At 36.5% G+C, this 27,650-nt stretch overlaps 1 protein-coding gene across 10 annotated transcripts in view; it reads right to left on the bottom strand.

The window, feature by feature from the left end:
- ITSN1 (intersectin 1) overlaps nucleotides 1–27,650 on the bottom strand; it is a 144,954-nt gene that overhangs the window by 71,451 nt on the left and 45,853 nt on the right. For 9 of the 10 annotated variants that reach the window (XR_012777950.1, XM_075517835.1, XM_075517885.1 and 6 more), the window contains 12 exons: nucleotides 22,260–22,420; nucleotides 20,580–20,759; nucleotides 19,854–19,947; nucleotides 17,011–17,111; nucleotides 16,293–16,356; nucleotides 13,903–14,040; nucleotides 12,820–12,935; nucleotides 9,017–9,279; nucleotides 8,050–8,199; nucleotides 7,736–7,876; nucleotides 2,145–2,232; nucleotides 1,831–1,970 (listed from right to left, as the gene is read on the bottom strand). Coding sequence is in view for 9 of the 10 variants with exons in the window: in XM_075517835.1 (XP_075373950.1) it covers nucleotides 1,831–1,970; nucleotides 2,145–2,232; nucleotides 7,736–7,876; nucleotides 8,050–8,199; nucleotides 9,017–9,279; nucleotides 12,820–12,935; nucleotides 13,903–14,040; nucleotides 16,293–16,356; nucleotides 17,011–17,111; nucleotides 19,854–19,947; nucleotides 20,580–20,759; nucleotides 22,260–22,420 (1,636 nt within the window). In the remaining variant the exon portion in view is untranslated. The remainder of the gene's footprint in view (nucleotides 1–1,830; nucleotides 1,971–2,144; nucleotides 2,233–7,735; nucleotides 7,877–8,049; nucleotides 8,200–9,016; nucleotides 9,280–12,819; nucleotides 12,936–13,902; nucleotides 14,041–16,292; nucleotides 16,357–17,010; nucleotides 17,112–19,853; nucleotides 19,948–20,579; nucleotides 20,760–22,259; nucleotides 22,421–27,650) is intronic. The other variant, XM_075517856.1, reaches the window with a different exon arrangement.

Below are 27,650 nucleotides of genomic sequence, written 5' to 3'. Positions count from 1 at the left end.
TACAATATCCTCAAGCCAGGGGAAGCTTGCCGAAGTCTTCCCAAAGAACCGTCTACATAACTGATTTTCAGCATCTAAAGTGATAAATCTAAATACTAAGATTTGAACACAGAAATCAATTTTCCCATTAAACTGCAAAATAGTTTAAAATTAGACAAGGCATACTTGGATAGATGGCAGACATTCTGATAAATCAGTGTCTTTGTTTAATGTGCATTTTCAATTTTTAAGAACCATTAGCTTGTTATTTCTTAAGTCGAGCCCTTCAGTATTTAAAATATTGAATTTTGTGTGTTTGGGGTTTGGGTTTTGGTTTTTTGTTTTTTGGGGTTTTTTTGCTACTGTCACAGTACTAAGATTATTCACCCCCTTGCCCATTTATAAGCTGTTTAGGTCATTTATGATCAAACCAAATGCTGACACTAATTTTAGAATTAATAGGGTGGTGAGGCACTGGAACAGGTTGCCCAGAGAAGCTGTGGATGCCCCATCCCTGGAAGTGTTCAAGGCCAGGTTGGATGGGGCTTTGAGCAACCTGATCTAGTGGAAGGTCTCCCTGACCACGGCAGGGGGGTTGGAACTAGATTATTTTTAAGGTCCCTTCCAACTCAAACCATTCTATGATTCTATGATCCTTTGGTCATATTTACCTGCAAAACACTTCAAAAGGACTCCATTTCAAAAGAAAAAAAAAATCACCCAAAAAGCATGATGTGTTAAGATGTGTCCAAAAAGCATACATATATTAAAAAAAAAAAAGTGAGGTAAACCATTCTGTTTTCTTTTAAAATAAATTGCAAATATTTTGTTTGTCTTGTGTCTCTTACGACTCTGCAGAGATTCTCCCCTTTCTACCTCCCTGCCTAAGATCTTGAGAGTCATCTTTGAATTGGCATTGAAACAGGTAGTGGTATGGTCTACAGCTTTTAATTTTTCCTAGAATTATTAATAACTTTAAACCAAGCTACTTGTTGCTTAACTTCAAACATGCCTTGCATCCTAAAGCATATGATGTAATCATAGTTGATCTAATTTCAAAACAACTATAGAAATATTAATGTATCTATCATAGCGCTTTTCCTTCTAAATACTTGTAGCACAATTATATATTATATCTTGTATATTATTATATCTCGCAGGAAATTGTGTATTTTTTCTAGTCAGCTTTCAGGAGAAACCATCAGTTGAATTAGCAGATAAAGTACTTTAACATTAGAATATTTTATTAAAAAATGAATGCTATTAAAAGTTTATAACTAAAACTGATTTATCACTTCTCTCTGAACACTTCCTCTACTGACTTTTGCAATTTCTGTAATTTTCTTGTGCAGAAATAAACAAAAATCACACAGTTTTAACAAAAGACTGATCAATAAAGCATGAAACCACAAACAACAGACAACTACATTCAGGAACAAGTATGAGCTTACGAACAGCAGATTAAAAAATCTGTGTGTCAGTAGAAAATCAAGTCTCTTTATTAAAGATTTCAATTTGAAGTACTGATTCCAGCAGATTTGCTGACCTACTACAGTCTTGCACTTCTTTGATGCAAAAGGGCAGAAACAGGTAATTTCATATTTGCAATCAGGGTTCTGGAATCAGAGCTCAAATTTATTCTTAAATAGATTCTGCAGATTAAGTTGATTCAAACTCTGAGTTTGGATGCTAACTAGTATTTTCTTTAAAAAAAAAAAAAAAAAGATTTGAGAATGTTCCCAAAACTGATATTCTAAATCAATCATTGTAGTTCAATATTTTTTTCCATAATCAATTTAGAAAATAATTAACTGAACATTTAGAAGAACGGGTTAAAAAGTCTAGGATTACCTTCAGTTGATTATTGAAAATATCAATTTCCTGAAGTTTAGATCTGGTTTCTTTTTCTACTTCATCTAGCTGGTCTCGAAGCTGTTGACGTGCTAGTTCCTTGGCTTCTAAGGCTCTTTTGATAGTAAGAAGAGAATCTCCTGGTTTTAAACATATTTTCAAATAAGTCTTTTCTTACATGGAGGATTTTAGGTCATAGAAAGCAACATTTTTCAACATGCATCTTGCAACACAAAAAAAGAAATTACAGAGTACACTGTGCAATGCAGCATCTTGTCCTATACAAACTTAGACATGTACAAAAATACACTTACTGTGCAAACTGTTCTGTTGAACTTGCTTTAGCTGGTCATTAAGCAATTGCTTTTCTGGAATCAACCTTCCAAGCATCTGCTGAGATTCCTGAATGGAGGACAACGAGGAGAGAGAAAACAAGAAGAGAAACAGACAAAAAGGTGAGTGAAGGATGACCTTAGCCGTAAGACCTCTCATTTTCATTTCTTCTGAAATGACTCTACTTTTTCTCTCACTAAATTATGTATTATTGCTATTATCCAACCACTATCTGTATGGTACTACCACTTAGACATAGTTCTCTGCCAATACAAAAAAGTGAGCATATCAAATTTAAGCATATTACTTGAGAATTGATTCTCATTGACTAGGTAACTTGGCTTGGAATTACTTAAAATCCAGGGCAAAGAGACAAGGATAGATTTCAGGAAATGTTAAAACAAGCACTTACTAACCGTTTGATTCTCATTTTAATAAATGAATATTAACTTTGATCAGGAATAGAAAGACAAATATTTACCATTTATTTAAAGAAGAGAAAATACAGGCTTTCACTTTAAAGGAATATATTATGGCCAAACATTATGCAACACAAGCTCTGTTAGATGTGAATACTTGGGTCCTAGATCTCTCGATTTAGCACTCTTGAAAGAGGATTATGATCTCTCTCAAATTTCAACACACGTTCATAAGACTGTACACCAATATATTACAGGAGATCCTGCAGATGAGAAATTCCTCCTTTGGTGGATCATATATATATATATGAAAATATATATAATCCTTGCTCTTTCTGGAGGATGAAGAGCTACTTCATACACCTTTCAGAAGCCTTGACCTCCAACTTCAAGTTGTCAAAACATATCATAGAAGCACGATGTGAAACAGCTTATTTTATAAAAGCCACCTGAGTGTCAACATCCCATCTTTCAGGCAAACTAAGTAATTTATTTCCGCAGTTGTCTTGAATTGCAGGCTTTTGAGGAATCAACCACCTGACAATTTCAATTTGTCATGAAGGATTGCAAATGACATAATATGATCCTAAGAATAAATGTCACCTAATTGCTTAATACCAGAGTGAGTTCCATGAAAAGTTTTTAGTTTTTGTTGCAAGAACAGAAGGTTGACCATACTGACATGACTTCGTAGCTGTCCCACTTTACTCATGACAGTCTTTGATTGGGCCTCTGCAGTATACAGCTCAGATCTTACGATTATGCAATGACTGCAGACTATTGTAATCTCTTCATGTTCCAAAAAATGTACTTAAGATAGCACAGCAGGGTCAAGGACTTTATAAAATCACAAAGTATCAAAATCAAGGTAAACTATGCATTTGACCATTGGGAGTTACATGTGTCTGTCACTGTTCAGCTGCATTCCCTATAGCATCAGCAGATCTTTTTCAGCCCTTCAAGGATATCATGAAGGCCAGATACTCCTGTCATGGGACTATTATTCCCTACCTAGAACCAAATGAGAAACAGCAATAAATAATGCAGCATTTCCCAAATCATCTGCCTGAGGGGGCCTGCCTCCTTCCCAACAACCACCATTACCATGTTCTTAAACTAGATGCAAAACACTGTCCTTTATGTTCACACTTTCCCTTCCACCACACCCTCCCACGCAAACACCTGCATGCCCCATGCCATAGTTTGGGATGAAAAATTTAAACAGTATTATTAAATTACTATAGTACACAGGCATCGTGGAAATGACGTTTTCAAGTAGTATAATCCAAGAAAGTTGGCATCTAGTAGACTAAATGTATTGATGGATAAACAAGAGAAAGAGGAAAGGAAATCACCTTTCAAGACACAAGGATATCAAAATTGTATCATTCCAATTCAAGAACCACTTAGATAAGCCAAATAGCAGAACAGATGTCAAAATGAAACAGCATTTACAGAAAAATTATCATTCTTCAAGCACAAAAAGTAACACAGAACAATATTTCAGGGTGGAATGTAATCTTAACCGTAGTTGTTTATTTTTAAAGGCCAGAATACTTTTAAACTCCAGACTACTCAATCTTAATATACAGAATAGTTTGGAGAGTATTTAAGGACAGAGAATGCCAAGGGATGATGAGGGTCAAGTTCTGTTTCCTGAAATCAGACAACCATGTAATAAGCATCTATTCCAAGAGCATCCACAATATGCTTTTCCACATCCTTTAGTTGTACTGCAGAAACAGATGAAAGAAATTAATGGCATCACTAACAATGAAGTTTCATGCAACAAGAAATTTCCAAGAATTTAATAATGTCCCATAGAGCAGTAGAAGGCAAACAAATCAATCAAAACCCAGTTCCTGTCAATCTAATGAGGGAAAGTTCCCTTCTAATCCTATGCCCTGAGCAAGAGGGTGTATGAGAAACTGAGATACCACCATACATCTTAAGTCTCTGCCATATACCCTGCTTCCAGTGCTTCAGAGGAAAGCCAAATTACTTAAGAGCCAAAGTGTTCATCAAGGAGGCAAATAATCCCTGCAGGTAACTAGCAGAAGCCCTGCAGACAGTATAAACATGATTCGAACACATACAGTTAAGGTGTTTGGAAGGCGGCATCCTTCCGAACATCCCTGGAAATACCACTCTACCAGATTCCACAGATTCATATAACTAGCACAAATTTTCATCACCCAGGATTGTTATACAAGTTCTTCCACAAGTTTAATCAAACTCTATCTTGAAACTGATTAATAGGTTGAAGAATAATTACTCCTTTGATTTAACTCATCTTTCCATAGCAAGTGTCAGATGTATTAAACTAAAATATTTCCAAGTGAAGATATATCATCCTACAAAGATAACTGACAATATTGACGTTTTAATCTATTGGAGATTTTAGAGGATCAAAATTCAAAATCTCCTTTTAAAAGAAGTCGCTTACTGCTTTAGTCTTTCCTCTACAAATTAGATAGTAAAATTTACAGGATATTTGAGAAACTCTTCCCCCCTCCCCCCCCAGGAAAAAGCTATCCACTCTCTTAGGTTCTCCCCAGATAAAATTTGGCCTTTTCTACTAAATAGTGACACTTCTTTCTGGGATCACAATTGTGATAAACCTCTCAATAGACACTAACTGAAATATTAGTGGTTGAGATCAATGATCACCTGAGAGAAGATAATACCAGAAAGCCACAGCTATTGCTGTCAACCTAAAAAAACAACCCACCTCAAAACCAAAAATCCAACAAAACAACCACCAAGAAAGGCAAGCGTGATTTTCGTTACAGAAGTGCTCTTACAGTCATTGTGAATGAAGCAATTTAGTAAGTGAACAGGCATTAACTAAGCTGCTGGATATGTACCATCTAGTACCAACCACAATGACTGGAGACGGTTAAAAATCACTACAAATATAGCAGTGATTCCAAAACAAGAGTAAAATGTAGACAACTGTGCAAAATTCATTGTACTTCACCAGATGTTTCAATAAAATTTCAAAGTGGTGTCAAAACGCTGAAGACAAAAAAAAAAAAGCTATCTGCTTTCAACCATTGTGATTCAGTAATAAGTAGCACAAACTAAATGTTAGGAAGGCGAAGAATTCCTCTGCCCTCCTTAACTTTTCCTTTCATGGTGATGTAGTTAAAACCAATGCATAAAAGCTGTAGGTAAGGAAAAAGCACATCTATGATCAGCCAAGGATATGATTAAAAATTCAAGAAATTGTTAATGACTCTACAGAGAACACTGTCCCTTGCTTATCTAGTACTTTTTAATAAGCTACTTAACCACATCTACTTGTAGATAGATTATCTTTCTCATTACTTGTTTCCCAATAGTGTTGGTTTCACATTTTTTTCTTCCCTCTGCACCTTCCATTTATTATACCCAGCTATGGAAGTTCATTCCAAGTTGCTGGTAATAATGATATTTTCTCATGGTTTTTTACGATGTTTGTTATAACGGGGCCCTATCTCAACTGTAGCACGTTGGTCTTTGCTATAACATAAATGACAGAGCTTTTTACTGTAACATATCATTTTTTCCTTCTTAATTTGTTACATTATGACAAAAGCACAGAGATACTTTCTCTTTTCTGACTACAGAGGCTAACTGAACAAAAATTACCAAGTTAACAGAAATGAAATGTGAAATATGAAATATGAAAGTAGGATATGAATTCCATTCAATTTGTTGAAATAGCATTTATCTATCAATGGCTATGTAGCTCCTTAGCTTCTTCTTAATTGAGTTACGGTACCTTAGACCATTTCTATGCAAAGCTTTTGGAATAGAAGGGTTAGAGGGAAATTCAGGTGGTTGTTGCTTTTACATGGAGACCAGCTGTGCACATAAGATCAGTAGTCTTTAACTTATTCAGGTAAATGGGGGCTTTTTCATTCATTTTATCAAGCATGGTCAGGTTTTTTGTCTCTCTGAGCCAGTACTGCTAAGTGTAACTTAATTTCCTACACTTGATTCAATGCTGTTTGACTTCATTTTCAGTTGGCAATACAGGAGCATTTCATTGAAGAGAGAAGAGTGGTTTCAAGCCTAACAATGGCAGTTGTTTGTCACAAGCGTCCCATAGTAGGATTTCTTGTTTGCTATTGTTTGCATCAAGTGGACACAAACACTGTGTAAGAATGGTCCCTAAATTATGCTCTTTATAACAAGCTGCTGCCAAAAGAAAGATGTCTTGTGAAAGGTGTAATGGTGTACACAAAACTTCAATAGAAATGTAAGATGTTTTAAGAAAGAAGAAAAATAAAAAGTAAAAAAATTACTCATACATAAAACAAAACACCTAAACTTTCAAGTTCTGGTTTTGTTCAGATGAATGTACTATATTAATTATGCTTAGAAAGTTGAAATGGAACAGTAGGATTAGGTTTTAAGATAGGTTTTACACCTAAGCCCTCATAATATTAAGTGTGAGATTTGCTTTGTAGTGGTAGAAAAGCACTGACAGCCCCCATTACTGGCCAAGAATTAATTTCAAGCAATACAAAATATTTAATAAAGACAAAAATCCCTAAATCAAATACTACAACTCATCTAGAAACCTTTACAAATTGCAAAGAATATTCTTTCACTACAAGCAGACATCTACTCAATTCCATCTTTAATTTGACAGAGAATTTTAGATAGAGAAACAGGAAAGACGAATGCCAGGGTTAGACCAAGAACTAACTGGTTTAACGGGTAACTTCAATTCTGAAAGGTCATTATTTTATAATTTAAAAAAAAAAAAAAAAAGCATCATCAACAAGCCACTTCACTGAAGTCAATTCTTTCTTTCAGCACACAAACAGCAATCACTGCCAACAAAAATACATGCCGTAAAATTTCATTCTCCTCATCCCCCCAAACCCTTTAACATCTTCAGCCAAACAATTTTTTACTGCTCCTCACAAGAGGATTCCATGAGAATGAAGTGATATCCACAGACACACCTTCAAGTGTAGGAAGCAATTCCTAGACACGTCTGAAGAACTTCACTTAAAAGAATGACAAATTATCTACAACAATTCCTTATGTACAAGGAAAAACACATCATTTATTGTGGCAAGTTTGTTTAGGATATTGATGCAGTTGAGGAGGTCAAAATGCAAGGCTAAGAACAAAATTACAGAATGTTTTCTCACCTGTAGCTGCTGTTGCAAATGGGTGATTTCTGCAATTCTCAGTTCTCTAGATTTATTTGTACTTTCAATTTCTTGTCTTTGGGTAGACAGCCGACATCTGATATCCTGAAGCTTTCCCTCCAACTGATTTTTTTTATCATTCTTTAGAAAAAAAAGAAAAACGTTTCTCTTTTTTACCAGAATGACTTGTCATGCAAGTCAGGATCTAAAAAGTATTTTAATTCCATATTTAAAAGTTGAAGTTATAGAAAATAAACATGGCCATATCAGTCACTACTGTGCTCATGTGTTTTATCTGCAATGCGATCACTTACTAGAGCTTCCAGCTCAAATTCTAAGGTCTTCTTCTTTGCCTTCAGAACAACTATGTCCTCTTGTTCTTTGTTTCTTTGATTTAGTAATTCTTGCCGACGATTACGCTCCCACTCAAGTTGCCGCTGCCTCTCAAGTTCCCGTTTTGCAGCCTGTAGCATTTAAAAAATAAATTTTAAAAAGATATGAAAGATTATTTTGAGAAACTATTCTAATTGCTGATATTCATATTCTAATGTGCAATTAAAACATTAATATAAACGCACTGCTAAACTGTGGACTACATATGTGCCTCTATTTAAGCACACAAATTGCTCAATTGTTTAAACTTTCACTTGAAAGCACTGGTGAAATGGGGCTTCACTGTACAGCAGACAGGTGACTAAACAGAATATCACTCCATTTTAATCAGTTTCCCAAGATCCAATTTTCTGATTTAACACGTTGTTTCACATTAAGACTTCAAGAACTCTCCAGGATAGCATCAAGTCTCTTTCCGACCTCCAACATTAGACATTCTGCAGCTTTGCAAAGAATAAAATGCTATTGCACTGAATGCATCATTATTTGAAAATAGTATCTTTTTAAGTTAACCAGTATGTGTTTTCTTTAACAAATTAACTCATCACAGGAAAATCATGAATGCCACCAATGCCCATAAGTTTTTCTTCGTTCATTCAAGCATTTCTTTATGTCAAAGAAAATAACAATTATTATTATTATTAGTTTTAAAGAAGTCAGAGGAGCACGTTGTCCTAGATCTAAATGTCTCTTCCATTCGTTTCACATGAAAAAGAAAGAGATAACTGACTCCTTCCTTACCTTCAAAAACCCAGAAATTTAAGTTCATTCTTTAAACATTTGCTTACTAAAAATGACGGCAAAATATTTAGTGTACACATTACATTTTGTTCTAATCAAACACAGCTGCCAGCGACATAACCACCTTCCTTTTATCCAGTTGGTTACCTCTCTTCTTTCTATTTCTTTCCTCCTTTCCTCTTCTCTCTGCCGTTCCAATTCCCGTTGTTTTTCCAGCTGTTTCTCTAGCTCCAGTTGTCTTTTACGTTCTTGCTCCTGCCGCTCACGTTCTTTCCTTTCCTGCTCTGCCCGTTCCAGCTGTGCTAGACGCTCTTGTTCTTTGCGTTGCTGTTCCAGGAGAGCCTGCCTCCGTTTTTCAAGTTCTAGATTGCCACGTTCAAAGTTCTCCCGTTTTTTATCTTCAAATGTAACTTTAATGTGTGGAAACATGGGGCAAAGGAGAATTAAACTCTGCTACTCACTTAAAAAAAAAAATCCATGTATGCTGAATCAAAGTCAAACAACCTTCCAACAGTACTAGATGCAGCTCTCAACTACTGATAATATAGCTCTACAGGTAATTCTAGGTTTTATCATCAGCATTTATATTGTAGATGCCCTTAAACCCACGTCCTTAGGAAACCAAGGTGTGAATTTCAGTTCCCATTCCCCAGGCTTCTAGGTTTCTCCACAAAGCCCAACAAGTGGGTATAATTTAGACAAACCATTCAGCAGCCAATCCTCTGTGAGGGCACAGGATCTGGAGTTCTATACATTTGATAATAGTAGCAGTACAAGAACCAACACTTCAGTTACTACAAGGCAAAGAATTCAGCTGATTATATTATCAAAAAGCCATTATGCAAATGACCAGAATGTATTAAAACTTCATATTCTCATAAGATTACTCATCACTGTCAGGAAAATAAATGGTTTGCTTAAGTTCTTGAGCAGCTACTCAGGAAGACTAGATTCCTACAGATTTGCATCCTCATCACTTACTGTCCTAAAAGAATGACTTCAGTTCCAGCACGGGTTCCCTGACATTCTTCTGCAGTATCAGGGATTGTCCTTCCCTTGTTCCACATTCCTAGGCCCCTCCCCCTCACAGTTCCTCCAAATTATTCTTTCCACTTCACCTTCTGTTTCTTTTCATACCCTATATATACACCATTCCCATACCCCATATTCTATATTTCTCTCTCCCCATGCCAACATGTACATTTTTGGCATCCAAGTCAAGTCAAGAGATAGCACATATTTACTTCAAAGTGTGCACGCACTGTTTGACACGTTGGCCCGACATCTGCTGAACCAGTTGAATTCTTGTCTTTTTCTAAGTTTGGCCCCCTTTCCTATTGCCAATCACCAATTTTCATAAAACTTGAAAAAATTTAATCACTTTGATGTCTGTCAAGTTTGTTTCAAATTAGCCACTGGGTTCAAAGAATATTAAGATACAGACTGACAAAGAATGTGATTATAACCCCCACTGATTTAGGAAACCAAGCAAAAAGGGGGGGAAAAAGGGAGGGGGAGATTTATGTCCAGGAAGTCAGTTAAAAGGGATATGTAGAAGGGCAAAACACTTACAAGTAGCATGGACATTAAGATAACATGTTCAAGGCTCAGAAAACACATACCACTAAGAAGAAACACCAGGTTCTAAGATGGCTGCCCAACAAGCTAGTATCTTGCAACTCAGCAACATCAAGGTAGCTACCAGAGATAACAAAACAAAGCATATCCAAAGTACAAAAATAGAAGAGAACAACTTCTAGCAAATTAAATAAGTAGCTATTGGCTTGTGTTACTATGCTTAAGGGAAAGCTTCTAAAATTTTATAAAAGCCAAGAATAAAAACTCTTTCAAATGTCTCAAAAGAAAAAAAAACACCCAACACCTAGCCAGATTTAGCAAAACCAATGAAGAAGCAAGATGACATTCACTATTATAAGTGATCTTTACAATGGAAAATCTATACATCAAATACAGTAAAAGGCTTATACACTCTAGTTCCTCTTTAACTGAAAACAGAAATGGCTTTAAAACAAAAATAAAACCAAAAAATGAAGAGTAACAGGTTGCGAAACCCAGACAATGCTAATCCATAGTTCAAATACAAAATTCATGAACTACCAGCTGGGCTGTGCAATCCATCCTTTAATCAACATCAGTGCTGTAAGGCTAGAAGATGACAAGTGCAACACCAGACTTTAAGAAAAGACAGTGTAATGGTTCTGAAAGCTACAGACAAGTCAGTCTACTCCCACGCTGGGCAAAGTAGCAGAGGCTACAATAGACAGAGAGTTAGTATACATGACTAAACATGATACCATGGAAGAATCAATGCAGGAAAGAGCTGCCTCTCAAGTCTAATAGACCCAATTGTATCTATAAGCAAGTTGAAAAAGAAAATCAGGTCAACAGAAGAATGCTTGCATGATTTCAAAGTCTAATAAAGAAACTAAGCCAAGGCAGTGGTTGGCCTTCCTGATGCTACAAACTGCATACCAAAATCCTCTGATTCCAGAGACACAAGACTTAGGTCTCAAAGAGCCAATACAGGGGAGTCATATCTCACCTATGACCAAACGTTTCATTGTGAGACCTCAGTGAGATCTGCTTCAGCAATCCCTGCTATCTCCCTTCATCCTCCTACAGCCAGGAAGTACCCAGCAGACTGCCAGCAGCAGTTAGTTATAAAATACAAACCAAAGACAAGAGTTGTATCTGAGTTGCTCACATGCAGATCCCCTGAACTAACCTGGTATGGAAAGAGACAGAAGGTCCTTGGGAACTAACAAACAGTTAAAAGATTAGAATTAAGGGGTGAAATAAATTACCAACTTTCACAATGACAGAAAGATTCTCAGTAGCCTCCTTCAAAGATCTCTACTAGCAATTGTGCTGTTCAGTGTGCAACAATGATCTGGAAGAGATTGAAAAGTAACAAGACAGCTTCCAGAGATGATGCCAGATAGTGATGGTGTTAAAATAAAAACCTGACTGTGAAGAGCTTTAGACGAATCTCACATAACTGAGCGATCTGGCAATGAAGAAGCAGAGGAAATTCAAATATGAATGAATACAGAGTAGTGTACATGGGGAATAAAAATAATCCTAACTAAACACACACAGTTATGAGCTCTAAAATGGTTAACGGATTTGTGAAACGATGTTGGCATTACTATAGAAAGTCTTCTAAAACATCGACTCAGATCTAAGCTGTGATCAAAGAGGCAATACAGTGTTAGGAATCAATTAAATTGAAAAATAATTTAGAACAAAACAGAAAAGCATTATTATGACACTGTTTAAATCTGTCATGTTTGTTACATCTTCAGCTGTGTGGCATTCTGGTCATCTTAGAATAAAATAGAGCAAAAATAAAGAAAGTATAAAGAAGAGTGAGGGGATGATCAGAAGTGTTAAGACATTTCCTAACATTTAGCCATTTAGCATCTAAGAGGCTTTCTACCCTTGTTTCCCCCCACCCTTTCTTTTTTTCTTTTTTTTTTAATTTTCCAAAACGCAGAGCTGCTAAAGCTTCTATTAAAAAAACCATATTGTTACACAGACTGCAATGAAACAGGCCTCTGTATGTATACTGTGATCTTTTAAAGAGTACATAAGCCAAACCACACTCCACCTAAGTCAGAAGATGGAGGTAGTAAAAAGTTTTCACTGCAGCCCTATAATAGGGCTGCAAAGTGCTGCCTCTGTTGAGAGTGCATAAGATAAGCAACTTGAATGCTGTTCATAACTCCATTGTCACTAACACAAAGGATCATGTAACAGTCAGGAATTAGCTGGACCAAACAATGTCTTAGTTATGCCTCTGACATGTCACAAACTGATCTGGAAAGAAAACATTTCTTAGTAAGCTTTTATAACTCCACAGCATATAACCTGATGATAACACCTCTCTGAAAACAGCACACAATGCATCTCTATTTTTGCTTGCTCACCTGGTAATTTCTTTTCCAGTTGCTGCTGTTCTTCTTCTAATGCTGGTTCTTCTGGTAACCTTTGGTCTACAGATACTGAACTTACAGCAGATATGCCACTACCAGAGCGTACTCTTCTGTCAATAAAATGATAATTCCAAGTTGCTTAAAAGAACCTATGCCTGCCAAATTTATTTATGATTTAATAATGAAATCATAAATTAAATGAAATTACATAATTTTCATGATATTTAATGTTCCCTCAGTGCTGCCCAAAGGATCTTACTCAGTCGTTGCCATTAAGATAACAGTATCCTCCAGAGTCCCAACAGTGACCTGAGAAAGGTCCCCACTGGTGACCTGAGAAACCTAGTTCAAAGTTCACAGCACCATGCAACTTACAGATGTGTTCAATCCCATCCCCAAGGTCTCTTACTTGTGACCAGTCTGAAGTTGGGAAAATGCCGACAAACTATAGCAAAAGTTGCAAAGACAGAGGAAGATCTCTCTATAGTCAAGCTAAAAACAAGGCCCCACGTGGAATAAACAAAAAATTGTAATCTTCAGGAGGATACTTAAAGAATATGAAGCTATGATCCTATGCAAACATTTCTTTCCATTGCTGATACTGTCTTCCCACCCATTTCTCCACAAAAGGTGAAACAGAGGAACAGAAGTAATGACTCACCGCTACTATTCACAGATACTACTGTATCAGAAGACATCTGAATTTGCTACAGTGCAAATTCATAGCATATTTTGAATCCCAATACATCCCATTTGCTCTACAGAAGTATAAGCTTGAACTATAACACTTTAAATTTATATGGCCAGACTGAGTAAGTTTTGGAAGGTATGCTAGCATAAGACACTGACCAAAACTGTATTCTTACAAGGAATTCTTGCTACTTCCAGCATCCAGTACTTGTAATAAAACCAAAAAGCTAGACAAGCATTTCCCAACAAGAAGGCACTCTGTGCCATAGATGCAGTACAAAAAGCAGAGGGGTTACTTTTCAATCTCTTGTACTTTACACTCACAGGACAGCTTTCCCAAATGAAATAAAAATTTAGGAGTGAGATTCCAGAATTATAACCAGTTACCTAAACGAAGGTGGAATATACTCTGGAGGCAGTACAGGTGGCAGCGGCTGACCAGACATAGCTACATCAATTAAGTGCATAGCCAGAATAAACTCTTCGGCTGTAAGTTTTCCATCTTGATCGATATCAGAAAGATTCCTTTTTAAAGGAAAGGTACAAAGTAAGTAAACTCTTAAATATTAAAAATCACTGTTAAAAAGCATAGTTTTAACGTGTTCAGTGCCAAATTTTTTCACTCTTTTTTTTTTTCACACTACTTTATTTCTTCAAAACAAATAAAAAGCAAAAACCAAATGCTTCACTATTCCCCAGATTTCTCATGCATGCCTGCCTTGAAACTATCCTTATAGCCACGGCTTCTACTTCACTTGCTCTTTGAGTGCTGCCTGTACCATATGCTATATAAGTAACGTTAATCAATGGGGTTTTCTTGAACTCCTTGTGAACATCCACTACACAGTATCATTTAGAAAAGAATCAGCTCAGATGTTTGGTAGAACTTTTTTGTTTGGTCTCTCCTTCTTCCCTGAAGGCTCCTATCTCACATTCCAGAGCACACATTTGCATTAAAACCAAAGCCATTAATATTCTAGTCCTGACAAGCACAAAAACATTTTAGCATTATACACATATTAAAAATTATGGAGGCCTAAAACCAGTGCTCCAACAGATGTACAAAATGCTTTTCCTCATATTAAGGTGTCATTGGACAAAATTTAACAGCCTAAACATCAGCTTTGTTTCTCTAGCATGCTGCACTCGAATCATGCAGGAAAATTTCCCATGACACTGTGAAAATCAAAGGTAAGCACTGATACATTTTTTTGAATCAGTCTTGTCTCAAGGCACAGGACTTTGTTTATGGGATTTAAGTTTGGAAGACAATTATAGCCCCATTTGATCCATGCTTGTGTTACTGAACTCCTCAGCTGGGGCACAAGAACAAGCCAGTAGAATGAAAATCTACCATGCAAGGATATAATCGATCAGCTATCCTAACAGTCTGGGTCCACATCTTTGTTACGGATCTACCAAAACAGCTGCTACAGAATAGCTGACACCCTGTACATCAATACTTGACTTTGTGTGTCTATGAGTCAGTGAATCCACCCCCAGTACAGACTGACAAATCTTGCCCCAGAGAACAGCAACAGCAGTTCCACTGCCAGAGTGTAAGTATCAGGAAAGGGAGCAATACTTAGGACAACAAAAGCTGTAAAATCCACTCCTTATCTCAATAGACTTGGCAGTTTTGAATGTCAAAAATTAAGAGAGTTATGTTTAGAACTCCTGGAGTATGCTGACGTCGTTCCCCTGCCCACACAGCCTACTTAAGTGCTGGCAACAAGCAGGGTATTTTTTGGCTAATCATCTGCTGGATGATTGGGTTGATATTTTTTTTCCTTACAGTAGCTTTGTTAGAAAACACAGAAGGATAGAGTGTTTTTTAAGACATAACAAAAACATCAGTGCTTAGCCAAGAAAGCAAGTTCCATTGAACTGCCACATTAGAGTGACAACTGAGTTAACATCCTCATGCAGAAGTCAGATGGGTTAGTGAGTTGGCAATGGTTTTCAAGCAAAGACTTATAAAGTATAGAAGTTAATTAGAAGTAACTTGTAGAGGGCAACTGGAAATTAAAAATATACAGAAGCAGCATGAAGGCCATTTGAGAAGTCACCAAAGATAACCACAAATCAGCAATAACCAAGTACTACCCAAGTAATAAATTAGAAACATTACACAGTACATAGGAAAGCATGACCTTCCAAAGTATGAGGGAGGAGAGAGGCTAATCCTTGTGACAATAAGAACACAATAAACTTCAGCAACCAAGAAGTTGAAAGGAAAAAGAGAAGCCAAGACAAATCCTTTTAAAATCCATTATTTTAAACATATGTAACTCCAGCCCCTTGGAAATAAGCCCTTAGAAACTCACATAAAAGGCAGACAAGCCCCAGAGAAAGTATGGTTCTGGATTAAGCTTCATTTTGTACTACTTGTGCAAATGTGTAAGTTTCACTGGTGCTGTACCAGATATGGCCGGGGATGTGGAAGACATAGGAGGCTGAACATTTGGTCTGCCTAAAAACCCCATAATTGAAACCCAACTTACAAAATGTCTATATGCATAGAGTAAAAGATGCTCTTTTTTACTTTTGTGGAGTAATATTAACATAAACATAGAAGTGCAGGTTTTGTTTTATAAAGTTATACATTAAAAAGAGCAACGTATAATGATTTACGTTATATAAATGTAATCATCATCTCCCTTTTCAATCTCCCTCCCCGTGGAGGAGATTGAAAAGGGAGAAAACACCGACAGTATAGAGTATAGAGGTTTAAATACAGTTTCCAGTTTGGTAGAAATTGATAGATTTATTTTTACCATATTGTAGCCAGCTGAGCCTGGGGTAAACTTGACTGCATAAGAATAGTTCTTGCTTGTGGACCTAAAGTGAAACAAGGATTAACAAACAAACAAGCAACATTCTCCTCTTCTTGCATTGCCAAGTAACTACTGTACAAGCAGAGCTTAGTTCTGAATAGGTAACACCGAAGAGATGTTATCAGCATGAACAGGCTATACATACTGCTATCCCTAGCCCCCCCCCACCCTCAAAAGGAAAATATTAAAAAAATACATAACTCTTCCCTTCTCCACAACAATCACTCAGATTTAAAAAAAAAAAAAAAAAGCTATGAAAGGCAAAGAGGTGCTCCCAGAACTAGTAAAACTAGGCCAGTGTACCATTCTAGTTTCTTTCTGAAACTGGATAGGCACCCTCCTCAGTGGATGAACTGAACACTGTAAATGGCTGCACAAGTTTTCACATAACCCATTGTACTCTTTCCAAGAATCATTTCCCAGTGCCAACCTACTTTGCAGAAAATAAAGGAAAGAAGCTGATAAAATGACCCCAGCTATGATAAATATTTGCTCCTAAACAAGATCATTAAACAGGTGGGAGATTTCAACAGAAAAATATTGATGGTGACAGCAGAGAGAGATGAGAGTCTCTTACTATCTGAATAGCATTCTAAATGCTATTATAATTGGCCTTCTACAGTTCAAAAAAAGGAGACAACAAAAACTGCTTCAATACCTGTTAAGTGTCCACTCATTGTTTTATCATGGCTATTGAACAGCTGTCTGTACTTCAGTCTTGATGACTGAGGTACAGCCCACTCTGCCACAGGAGGCACACTAGAATGAGAAAAAGGATAAGGAGGGGGAGGAAATATAATTTTAAATTTAATCACATGAAACTAACAGGTACACCAGGATGAAGTGCTGCACAGAGATCAAGTTTTATGCCTGAAATGGTTCTTTTCACAAATATTCCCTTCTATTCCTGAAACCGCAACAGCTTTGACTTCTTGTTTGAAAACATTTATCATAATTCAGTCTCTTAGATGTTTTTTGGTACAGTTGAATGACAGGCCTAAAAGTTTTGCATTTTTCTTTACTAGCAGGGAATTAAGTAACCTAAACAGTTTAGAGGAGCTAAAAGCTTTTACCTAAACATATAATAGGAAATGCCTTACCACAGTCAGCAGAAGTAATATCCCATTTTACCCTGTCTCTAACTGGTTGTCTTAGCCAAATAATTCATAAGCTGATTAAGAAAAACAAATATAAAATATGCTGAAAACATAGAAAAAAGTGTGAAAAAGCTACACTTGAAAGCAATCAAAGTTTCTCGTAATGGAACTCAACTGACAAATGTAATATTCCCAGTTCTAATTCATCTACATAATAGGTTGAGTGCTGTTATTTGTAGCTATAATTTCCCATGCTTCAAGGCTGACATGTCTTCATACTGAAAAACAATGAGCACAGTTTTTCTGTCTTTGGGCACATTCAAACTTTGTCCTTTTTTGTTAAGAGGCGGGGGGGGGGGGAACAGCCAGATTAAATAAGCATTTGTAACAGCATACCAAATTACAGTTAAAAAAAAAAAAAAACAAACAAAAAAACCACAACGAACCAAAACCACTAAATCCCTTTTCCCTGGTCCACTGAGCAGACAGCATGGTAAGATCTTTCAAAGTTGAGCTGAGAAGGATTATATAAATACTCTACTAATTGACCTCATACCCTATTCTCATATGACAAGACCCCAAAACAGATAATACCTCTATTTGTATTTTCTATTTCTAAACTATTGTGCTTTAATAATACTCTTTCATGGGAGCAAAGCAAAAACAAGCTGCACCTTAAATAACGAAAATAAGAACTGAAACTTAAAAAAAAAAAAAGAAGAGCTGACTATTTAAGTTTTATCCAAGTGAATTCCTCCCTCACCAGTTTTGCTAGATTTGGAGTTCCCACACATTACGTCTAGTTTTGTCTTACATATGTAGGTACCTTGATCTGTGAAGTAAGGTTACTGTATATTAAGTAATGAAACTCTCCTTCATGGATACTCAAATGGTAGTTTTGGAAGAAAAAATGCTGGAGGACAAAACAGTTGACTCATGTATGCCAAATACCATGTATTCCAAGAGTTCACTACTGGTGACGTGGCAGTGATAAGAGCACCACAAGTGGAATTTTGAATTTCACCCTTTCCAAAATTCAAAATAATTCTCAGCTAGGAAAAAAAAACCAAACAAACTTCAACTTTACATTTCAATTTAATGGACTTGGAGCTTCTTCCTCCCTTTCCATAAGCTCTGCAAATCAATTACCTTGCTATCTGTTTTATCCAAAAGAAAACTTGAAGACAGACACCAATTCATTGCTCAGCATTAGCAGCAGTCTATGAAGGAATATCCCCTTCAGTGCTGGCAGATGTTTCACAGTTACTGTGATTGATTGATTAACTGCGATTGAGCTAAGGAAGCTCCAACCCTGGTCCAAGCAGATTCAGAGAACCATGTAATTCCACCTCAGAAAAGAAGTCATCTCACCTGAGGTTCAGGCCTCTGTTGACAATAAAAGTGACCAGCAAGATTCAGATATAGTTAACCCCAAAACTATGACAGCCCTCTTATGGAATATCTAGAAGCCATTTCAGCTGAAGTTCCCTGAACTTGATTAATTATAAATACTAAAAGTGTTGTTATAGACAAAGCAGATAACTTCTTGCACCTCTGGAAATTATATCAGAGCATCACCGCTATGTTCCTGAGAGTACTAGATTTCAAAGAGAAAGAGAATTGTTTGTTTTGAAAGATTTTTAATCCTATTTGCCAATAATCAGTAGTGTCACTTATCTAATACCAGGGCACAAGAAAAACCTGCAGAAGAAAAATGAAAAAAAAAAGTCCCAACGCATTTGCTTCTTGCAAAAAAATCTGTAGTATAGACCTGTGAGAAAGTTTTGATTTATAGAGACCTTGGGAAATTACTATCTTACCTCCTCCAACGACATTTTATTTTGTTAGATATATTTCTTCAGACCAGAGTAAAATACATTTTGCCTGACCATACATTTTCCTAGGCCTTGAAATAATCTAAAAGCCTTTCAGGTGATTTTTCATGCAGAACTTGAAGAATATATAAGAAACAGTTACGCGAAGTGCATTTAAAATATGAGAACTATTAAATATTTTGCTTTTAAAAATAATCCTAGAGTTGCTAATTTTAAAGAATATTATTTGTTATGTTTTCACACTAACAGGAGGAGTGCCTGTGCAGTATTATACAATGCAGATTATGTTTACAGCAGCAAATGCTTTTCTAAAAATTAAGTCTTCAAGAGTCTGAAAATAGTGTCAACACATACTGTAATAGTTAATTATTATATTTCAATGATTCACTACTCATGGAGCATTCCTTGTAAAACCACAGCATCCTATGAAATCCTGAAGTAGTATCTCAGCAGGAACTGATTTCTGCAAGTAAATATTATTTCAGAAAACAACTTTGCGGAAGAGAAGTAGTTTTTCTAACTCTGGGGAACCGGATACACACACACACACTCATTCCATACCAACTTACCTAGCCACATCAAACGATTGTGCCTTTTGCAGTTTTGCATTTAGCTGCGATCCTGGACCAGATCTACTAAAGGAAGAACTCTTTGGCAATGTGGCTGTAAAGAAGAGAATATATGTATCTATTAGTGCCAGCATTTTAAACTGTAGAATTTCAATGACATTCATTTAGTTCCTATCAAATACAAGTATTATGGGTCTTTTGATGGTATCCCTTTTAAAATTATTAAGTTAACAGTGTCCAACAAAATAGGTGAAAACACACAAGCACTTCTCATGTCTTTTTACTTTTGCAGTTTTATGGAAACACTGTTGATATCAAATTAGATTGTGATTAATGCTAGAAATCATATGTATTCCAGTATTTTAAAGTAATCCCAACAAATAGCAGCACTTCAATAGTTATAAATAGATAGGAGAGGACCAATTTCTAGGCAACAGTTTATTGGCAACGTAGATTTATCATACTGCTGTTATAACAGGGTTAATATTTTGCTCAACGTGACTGACTGTTACAGTATGATATGTCCATGTTTCTTCTTTTAACCTTTATACAAGTTTGCTTACCAATTACATTGGGCTAAACCAAAGTACAGTCCTTACCCAAAGTCATTCTTTAAAGTGAGTTAGAATGGCTAATTCCATGTCTACTGTTCTCTGGATGCAAAGAAAATGGCAAAATAGTTTGTTAATAGCAAGAGAGTAAATAGAGTCTCAGTATGTAGCATACCAGGATGAGCAAAAGCAGGCAGAGGCTGTATAACAGCAGGAGCTCCATTAGCCAGGGGAGGTACTGCTGCTGCAGGAACAGAAGATACTAATGGTGGAGACATTCCTACTACTGGAATAGATGCCATTGGCACTGGGGCAACAGTTGTAAGAGATGGCATGCTGGCAATGCCCCCAATACCTATGGGCAAGAAAAGGAGAAATTTTGTCTAATTTAGAGACACCTAATATGATATAGCAATTTAACTGCAGCCTGCAACGCAGCAGCAAACACAGAATTAAAGAGCAAATTGAAATGGAAGCTTCCACACACCCCCTGAAAGAACTCTTACAGTCCGCTGCACCATTAGCATGGCAGGGGAACATAAAACAATGCAGAGGGAACAACATACCACTTTATAATGTATGCATATAAGATCACACTGGATGCCACACTGACCAAAAAAGTCTATTAGCATTTGCTGAAGAAAAGAATTGTTTGCCTTGAACTAAATGAAGAGCAGCACTGTCAACTTCCAGTGAGTAATGAACCCAAAGCCTACACAGCTGAAAAGAACAAGCTTCAGGATAACTGCTTGCAGCCTATTGTCAAGATGAAACAGTGCAAAGCTAATAGGGTAAAGCACAGTAATGAGGTATTTTAGGTGTAAGCACAGTTGCATGGATAACAGGGAGGTTAAGGAGGTCCAGTCATGCCAATGGGAAGAATGAGGCTGCGTGCAAACAGCTGAAATCAAGTCTACACTGAATGAGAAAAAAAAGAAAAAAAATCACAGATTTTGCTGGTTTTCTTGGGGTTTTGACTTTATTATGCCTTTTCTCACTTAAACCAGTATTTGTTCTGTTCGATTTCCCTGATTTCTTACAGTCAAAAATAAAATTGTTTGTAAAACTTATGGAAGCGACAACTGATCAAACGACACAGTTGCACGCAGTTCATCAAATGCATTATTCCCTTTTCTTAAGGACAGCAGTGATTCTCAGACACCAATGAACTTGAGTCACAGTAACGACTAAAACAAAAAGGTAAAGAACCTCTCACTACAGCATACAGCAGAATATCAAGGTGTCAAACATGAGGTTCAGCTTCATTTTTTTATTTTCCTCTCACTATTCCATTTTCCCTACTCTTTTCCTTGAAATGATGGTGACCTTGGGAGTACGAACCATGACAACTGAATCAGCAGCTGTTCTAGCTAATACCAGTGCAGCACTGTTCATAAAATAAATGCAGAGGGGTGCATTACTACCACAACTTGTAAAAAGTCAAGGAAAACATAGCCAATCTTGCCAAAGCTGGAGATCCCTTAATGAAAAAAAGAGATAACAATAGTTTAAATAAAAACTCCATCACTTTGGAATGCACTAGCCCTGCTACCTGATCCATCTCTTTTCTCCCCACAAACACTTTTGTTTGGAATGTATGGGGAGCAGTATAAGACCTGAAGCAAAGAGGACCTCAACTTATGTTATTCAACATGGTTGGGTGCTAAAGGCTCATTGAGATTTTTTTTTTGGAGCGCGTGCACACATGTGGAAGCATTTTTGAGTCTTTTAGAGTCTTTTTGAGTACTTTTAGAAGTCCTTTTTCCTAAAAGTTTCTTTTAGAAACTGCAAAACGATACAATTCAACTTAGGTTGCTATAATACAAGCTAAAAAGGAGCAAACCAAAGAGCTTACCAAATCCTGGTGCACTAGGCAGAGCAATAGGTGGCTGCTTCATGACAGGAGGCAGTGCAGATGGGAGTTGATAACCTTGTAGTTTTAATTTGATAAGTTTCATAGCTATTGAAAACTCCAACTGATCCATCCTCCCATCATTGTTCATGTCAGCTAGAGCCCTACAAAATACATGATTTTCACAGTTAGATTCTTAAATTATGAAATTCAGGAACTGACCTAGGAGCATGCACACACAGGCATGTATATTCAAGACTAATTAATCTCCACTGAAAATAATTATGCCAGGCTAAAAATGGTCATGAAACAAGACATTGTTTAAACTGAGAGCTTCTTGATTTCTTTCTTGGAGTGATTAAAAAATATTTTCAAGTCGCTTTTCAACTCATAGAGGAATTACAGTGAAGCATCTAGAGAAGAAGGGTTAACGTAGTTCTACAAAAACTTTGCAAAATCACACAAATGAAACTACATGGTACTACAAACAGCACCACAGGGAATCAAATGACTTAGTCTGCAAATCTGTACTTTAGCTATATTTAAAATAAAATGTTATTTAAATCTGTGCACTTTACTAAAGATCATTACATCTGCAAGTGTACAAATGTGTTTTCAGTTAAACAATAGTACTCAAGATAAAACATTGAGCCTAGACCTTGAATAGGCTTTCATGTAAAGTAGTCTGACTTAAACAGTCTTCTTTTTGTTTCTTCATTTGATGGTTAAGAAAACCATGCTCAGCAGGGAATAGGGTTGGGAGGTTGTGGGAGAGAAGCAGGAAGAAGAATGTTAGTTCCTGCAATTGCAAACCAAAAAACAGAGTAAATGCATATTAATAATGTAATCAGTTGTAAACTTAGTTTTAAATATTATGCTTATTTCTTTGCATTCATTTGAAGAATTAAGTACACATTTCAGTATGGGAATAATATATATTTTTAAGTTCATGCGTACACATACATGCCACAGACATGACAACACAAAGGACCCAGGCAGTCTAGTTAAACTAGAGCTTTATTTCTGATCAAATGCCTGTCAAGGAAAGCTTTCATGCAAATATGTGAAAAGTTACCAAAAAAGTACTGCAGTAAACTGACAGTTATTTGTAACCGATACTTAAATAAGTAGACAGCCAAGTAAATGCAGTGGCAAAGCATTCACAAAATGAAAACACTGCCACCTCAACCAAAAAAAACCCTAGGAAAACTCAACAAAGAGGGGTTGTCCCAGCAGGGGTTGCCACAGGTCAACCATACATCTTAAAGAGTTTCCCCTGGTTTAGATCACCAGTAGCATTTCCCCAAAAATGGAGACACTCCAACCCTTCCCAATACTTGTAAGATGGTATTTTCAGTGGTGTGTCTGTCTTAATCCATCAATTTTGATGTCACAAGGCTAAATAATACTACTGAAAGTCTGGCAGCAGTATTTAAAGACGAAAGAGAAAGTCTGGTGAGGAAACTGTAGACTCCGAGGCTTATAGTTAAAAAGAAAAGTATGCATTGCACCACTCCCTGAAAGATGTTGAATTGCTACACATATTTCATTGAAGAACAAGTTTTGGCTGTGAGAACTTCTAGGTGTTGTTTCCTGAAGCTTCGTCTCACAGGGAAGTTTAATTTACACATAAAATCTGCCTGCTGTTCAGTAACTTTAAACCTTCCTCTAATCCCACTACCAGCAAGTCTTTGGAAGCCTAAATTTAGTCAAAAATGATTCTGGGACCCACATAGCCTAATGTGACTTGGATTCAGGTTTCAGTCATGATCACTTAGAATGTCGTTCATTTGAGAAATAATCAGTTAAAAAGATCCTACTGTAGCACTCAGACTTGATATATGGTAGTCCAACCAGCAGAAGGAAGAGGGAAGGCCAGCATGGCAAACCTAGACCAAGAGAAGCACCAATTTGGAATGGGTATCTCCTCTTCCTTGCAGAACACCACTACTCTAGAGTCTCAGCTTCTGATCACTGTTCCATGAAGAGCAAGCAACACACTGATACCTCCTGATGTATTGGCAGGCTAAGTTGAAGTGGAAGATGTAATGTTTTTATCTTCTCGCAACTTGCAGAGATGAGTGGGAGAACCCTAGTGAAGGCAGAGGAGCCTCTCTCCTATTAGTGTTAAGCAACAGCAAGGATAGACTGCAATAGCTGTTAATGAAAAAATATGTATTTCAAAATGAGAGGTATAGTTACTTCTAGAAAATAGTTAAAAACACAAAGTAGGCTTCTCGCATTTTGTTATTGAGGTTATCCATGTTCTGTTTATTCTGAAACGCAATGGCTTTCTCTGGACATAAAAATACTAAGAGTTTATTAGCCTCCATCAGATCTTTCTGCCCAGTGGGGCGTACATGCCACAAGCCGCTATACGCAAACCTGCAAACAGACTACATGTATGCAGTGCCTTTCCTCCTATACAATGAAAGGGGTATAAACCTCAAAAAGACATTTGCATCTCTAAAATTTTCTCTACATCAGAAATATTTATATCAACTTAAAATTCCTGTAAAAAGCCCAAATTCATTTTGATGGAATTCATAGTTTAACTATGACAATTAAGAATATCCACTCTACTTTTCAACAATAGCATGGAAGTGTCCCACAACACACTGTAGAATTTTTGCGGCCCAAAATCACTCAGGCTTACAAGGAACAGTATTGCTCAGTACATTTTCATTTTCTTCTTCATACAGCTTTTACTTTTCACAACCAAAACAGTTCATATAATGTACATTAGTCAGCATCTATAAACAGTGATATTAGATTTCTAGAAGTCTCACTTGGGAGAAATACACGCTGCAAGTCTACAAACCTGAAACATTCAAGAGGCAAAAGGCATTTGGAGTGTTAGAATGTCAGAAACTTGATGGCTACATGTATTTTCTGAACTGCTCCCTTTTGTGGGTTTTGCACTAGAAAGTAAACCAACATACAGTGCATGAATACCGAGGGTAGGAAAGCCTCATTAGAAAATTACAGAGTATTAAGAACAATGGAAACCAGGAGCAGATAATTCGCTTCATTTAACTGATGTGTACAAGCAGACACCACACCTTTCTGAAAGGAACTAAAGAAAATTCAAAAATATTCAAGAGGGAAAATGTGTGGGGTTTTTAATGAAAGTTTAGTTCAACACTTGCTTAGCCGTTCTTCTGTCAGATGCGCAATTGAAACAGGCAGTAAAAACCGGGCTTATATAGCTAGCAAGCTGAGGACATGCATAGGAATGAAGCTAGAGAAATTGATCTGGATAAACCTATTCTAGGAGATTTTTGACTGCACTCCAAGCAGTCAGTAGTCCTCCCAAAGCTGACTTCTTCCTCAACATATGAAGAAGTCAGTTAGCTCCACAGTGACCAACTGGCACCGACAACTCAAATGAATAGTCATAATGTTCCTTACATCTTTGCATTTAAGCAAAGTAATTATACGAATTGTATTTATAATAGTCTTATTTCTTCAATCTAAGTGGCTTCTACACCTGCAAGTATTTTGATTTATAAAATGTAAGCCTTTCCATTACTAAAGCACAGAGTCCCTCAACCTGTCACATGCACGGCCATGAAAATGTAGTAAGAGTAAATAATCACACTGTAGGCAACCTTGATTCTCCAGGCACTACTTACAGAGTGTACTCCTAAAACACAGTGAAGTCTTTGCATTCTACATGAGAAAATATTAATTGTCCAGTAATAAGAAACTTTGCTGTGCACCAGTCTCATTGCTTTAATTGAAGTCCTATTCACATAATCATCAGTAGCTTTTAATTTAACATCTGACCTTCTCTTCAACTCATTCACTCTACATCAATGGCTTTGTTATTTAAATTAACAGCACAAATTTCAGTGAGAAAAATTACGTACACACTACATAATTTATACATGTTTTTACAGCATGCTAACAAAAATCATCTTTTGTCTGACAAAACCGTCAGTGCAAAAATAAGACAAATTTCCATTTCTAATTACTAAACCTAGTGTCATGCTGCTAGATTACAGTGCGACTTTTGAATAAATATCACCTTAAATGCAGTGAGTGGCTGACAGTAAACACCACCTAATTTCACTGTTCTGCTTCTAATGAAATTTGGAAGAATGTAGTGTCCTTAAATTTGTTTCATTTAGGTCTGGCCGGAACCAGTGCAGAGCAGTAAATGGATTAAACATTGACTAAATATTTATTATATTTTATAGAACAGGCCTGTGTTTATAACAGGGAGAGAATGCAGTGGGCTTCATCACAATGCTAAGTTTCAGGTGCTGACAAAATTCTTCCCCTACAGATCTTTTCCTCCTCCTTCCTCTCCTCTTTTCTGCAGAATGCAAAGACAACTTGATTATTTCTGCATTTATGAGGCACAGAAACTGAGCATGCACAGTTTTTTCCATCACATATGCCTATGATTAGCCTACAAAACATCCAGCTCCATGAAAATAGCACAGAGTGTTAAAACAAGGAAACCTCCTTGCAGTTCAAAAATCTGGATTTATTTAGCTTTATATTCCTGTATTAGATTATACAATCCCATATTGCATTATAAAACTCACCCTTAATGGCAGAAATTAGGTCTTTAGCATCAGTCACTTAATCAATGCATGTATAGTAATAGTTACAACTCACAGAATTGCCACCCATAATCTTTCACTTGGACACAAATTTAAGAAGGTTGTGAGGGAAGCATATGTCAGAAATAGGTAAGTCAACCAATGGCTTTAGTTTGTCCTTAAAAAATAAAGTCAACCAATGGCTTTAGTTTGTCCTGAAAAAATAAATAACTCTACATGCATGAAAAACAGATGGCATTGACTACTTTAGTTCTCATTTAATTCCAGAGACAGGCTACACAGAAGATGCTTTTTGAGGCCACCATTCATGAGGGCTTTAGAAGAAAGCCAGATTATTGTCTACTTAAAAACAGTTATCTTCTGAGCCATTGCAGTCTCAATTCAAAGCCTACTTAGAAGCTTCTTAATAGATTACCAGTTTGGCAGACTCCAAAGCTTGTAAAGGGTAGAACAGTAAAGAAGTTTTCATGACAGACCATAATAATTCCACTAATTTGCTCCACTGAGGTCCCAGAGACTTCTTTTTTCTTAAATGAATGATGAGTATAAGGGGCACAGGAATTCTCAATGCTAAAAACCATGGAGCTACTATTTTAAGAAACATGAATTCTGGGGAAGCTTTGATTAATAGCAGAAATTAAAATAAGATATACTCCTTAGAGTCTCATCTTAGAAAACAATTACACCAACTGCAGAATATTCTCAAAGCAGCTCTTGAGGCAGAAGACTTTTAACTGGTACTTCACGTAGCTAGCTAGCACTTCTTGAAGTTCTAGTGAAAACTATTTTTTCATGATACAAAAATGGCAATTCAATTTTA

This window comes from Mycteria americana, chromosome 1 (genome assembly GCF_035582795.1).
Source record: "Mycteria americana isolate JAX WOST 10 ecotype Jacksonville Zoo and Gardens chromosome 1, USCA_MyAme_1.0, whole genome shotgun sequence".
NCBI classification, from domain to species: domain Eukaryota; kingdom Metazoa; phylum Chordata; class Aves; order Ciconiiformes; family Ciconiidae; genus Mycteria; species Mycteria americana.
The sequence above is the reverse complement of the archived record's forward strand: the minus strand, read 5'-3'. Positions and strand labels throughout refer to the sequence as shown.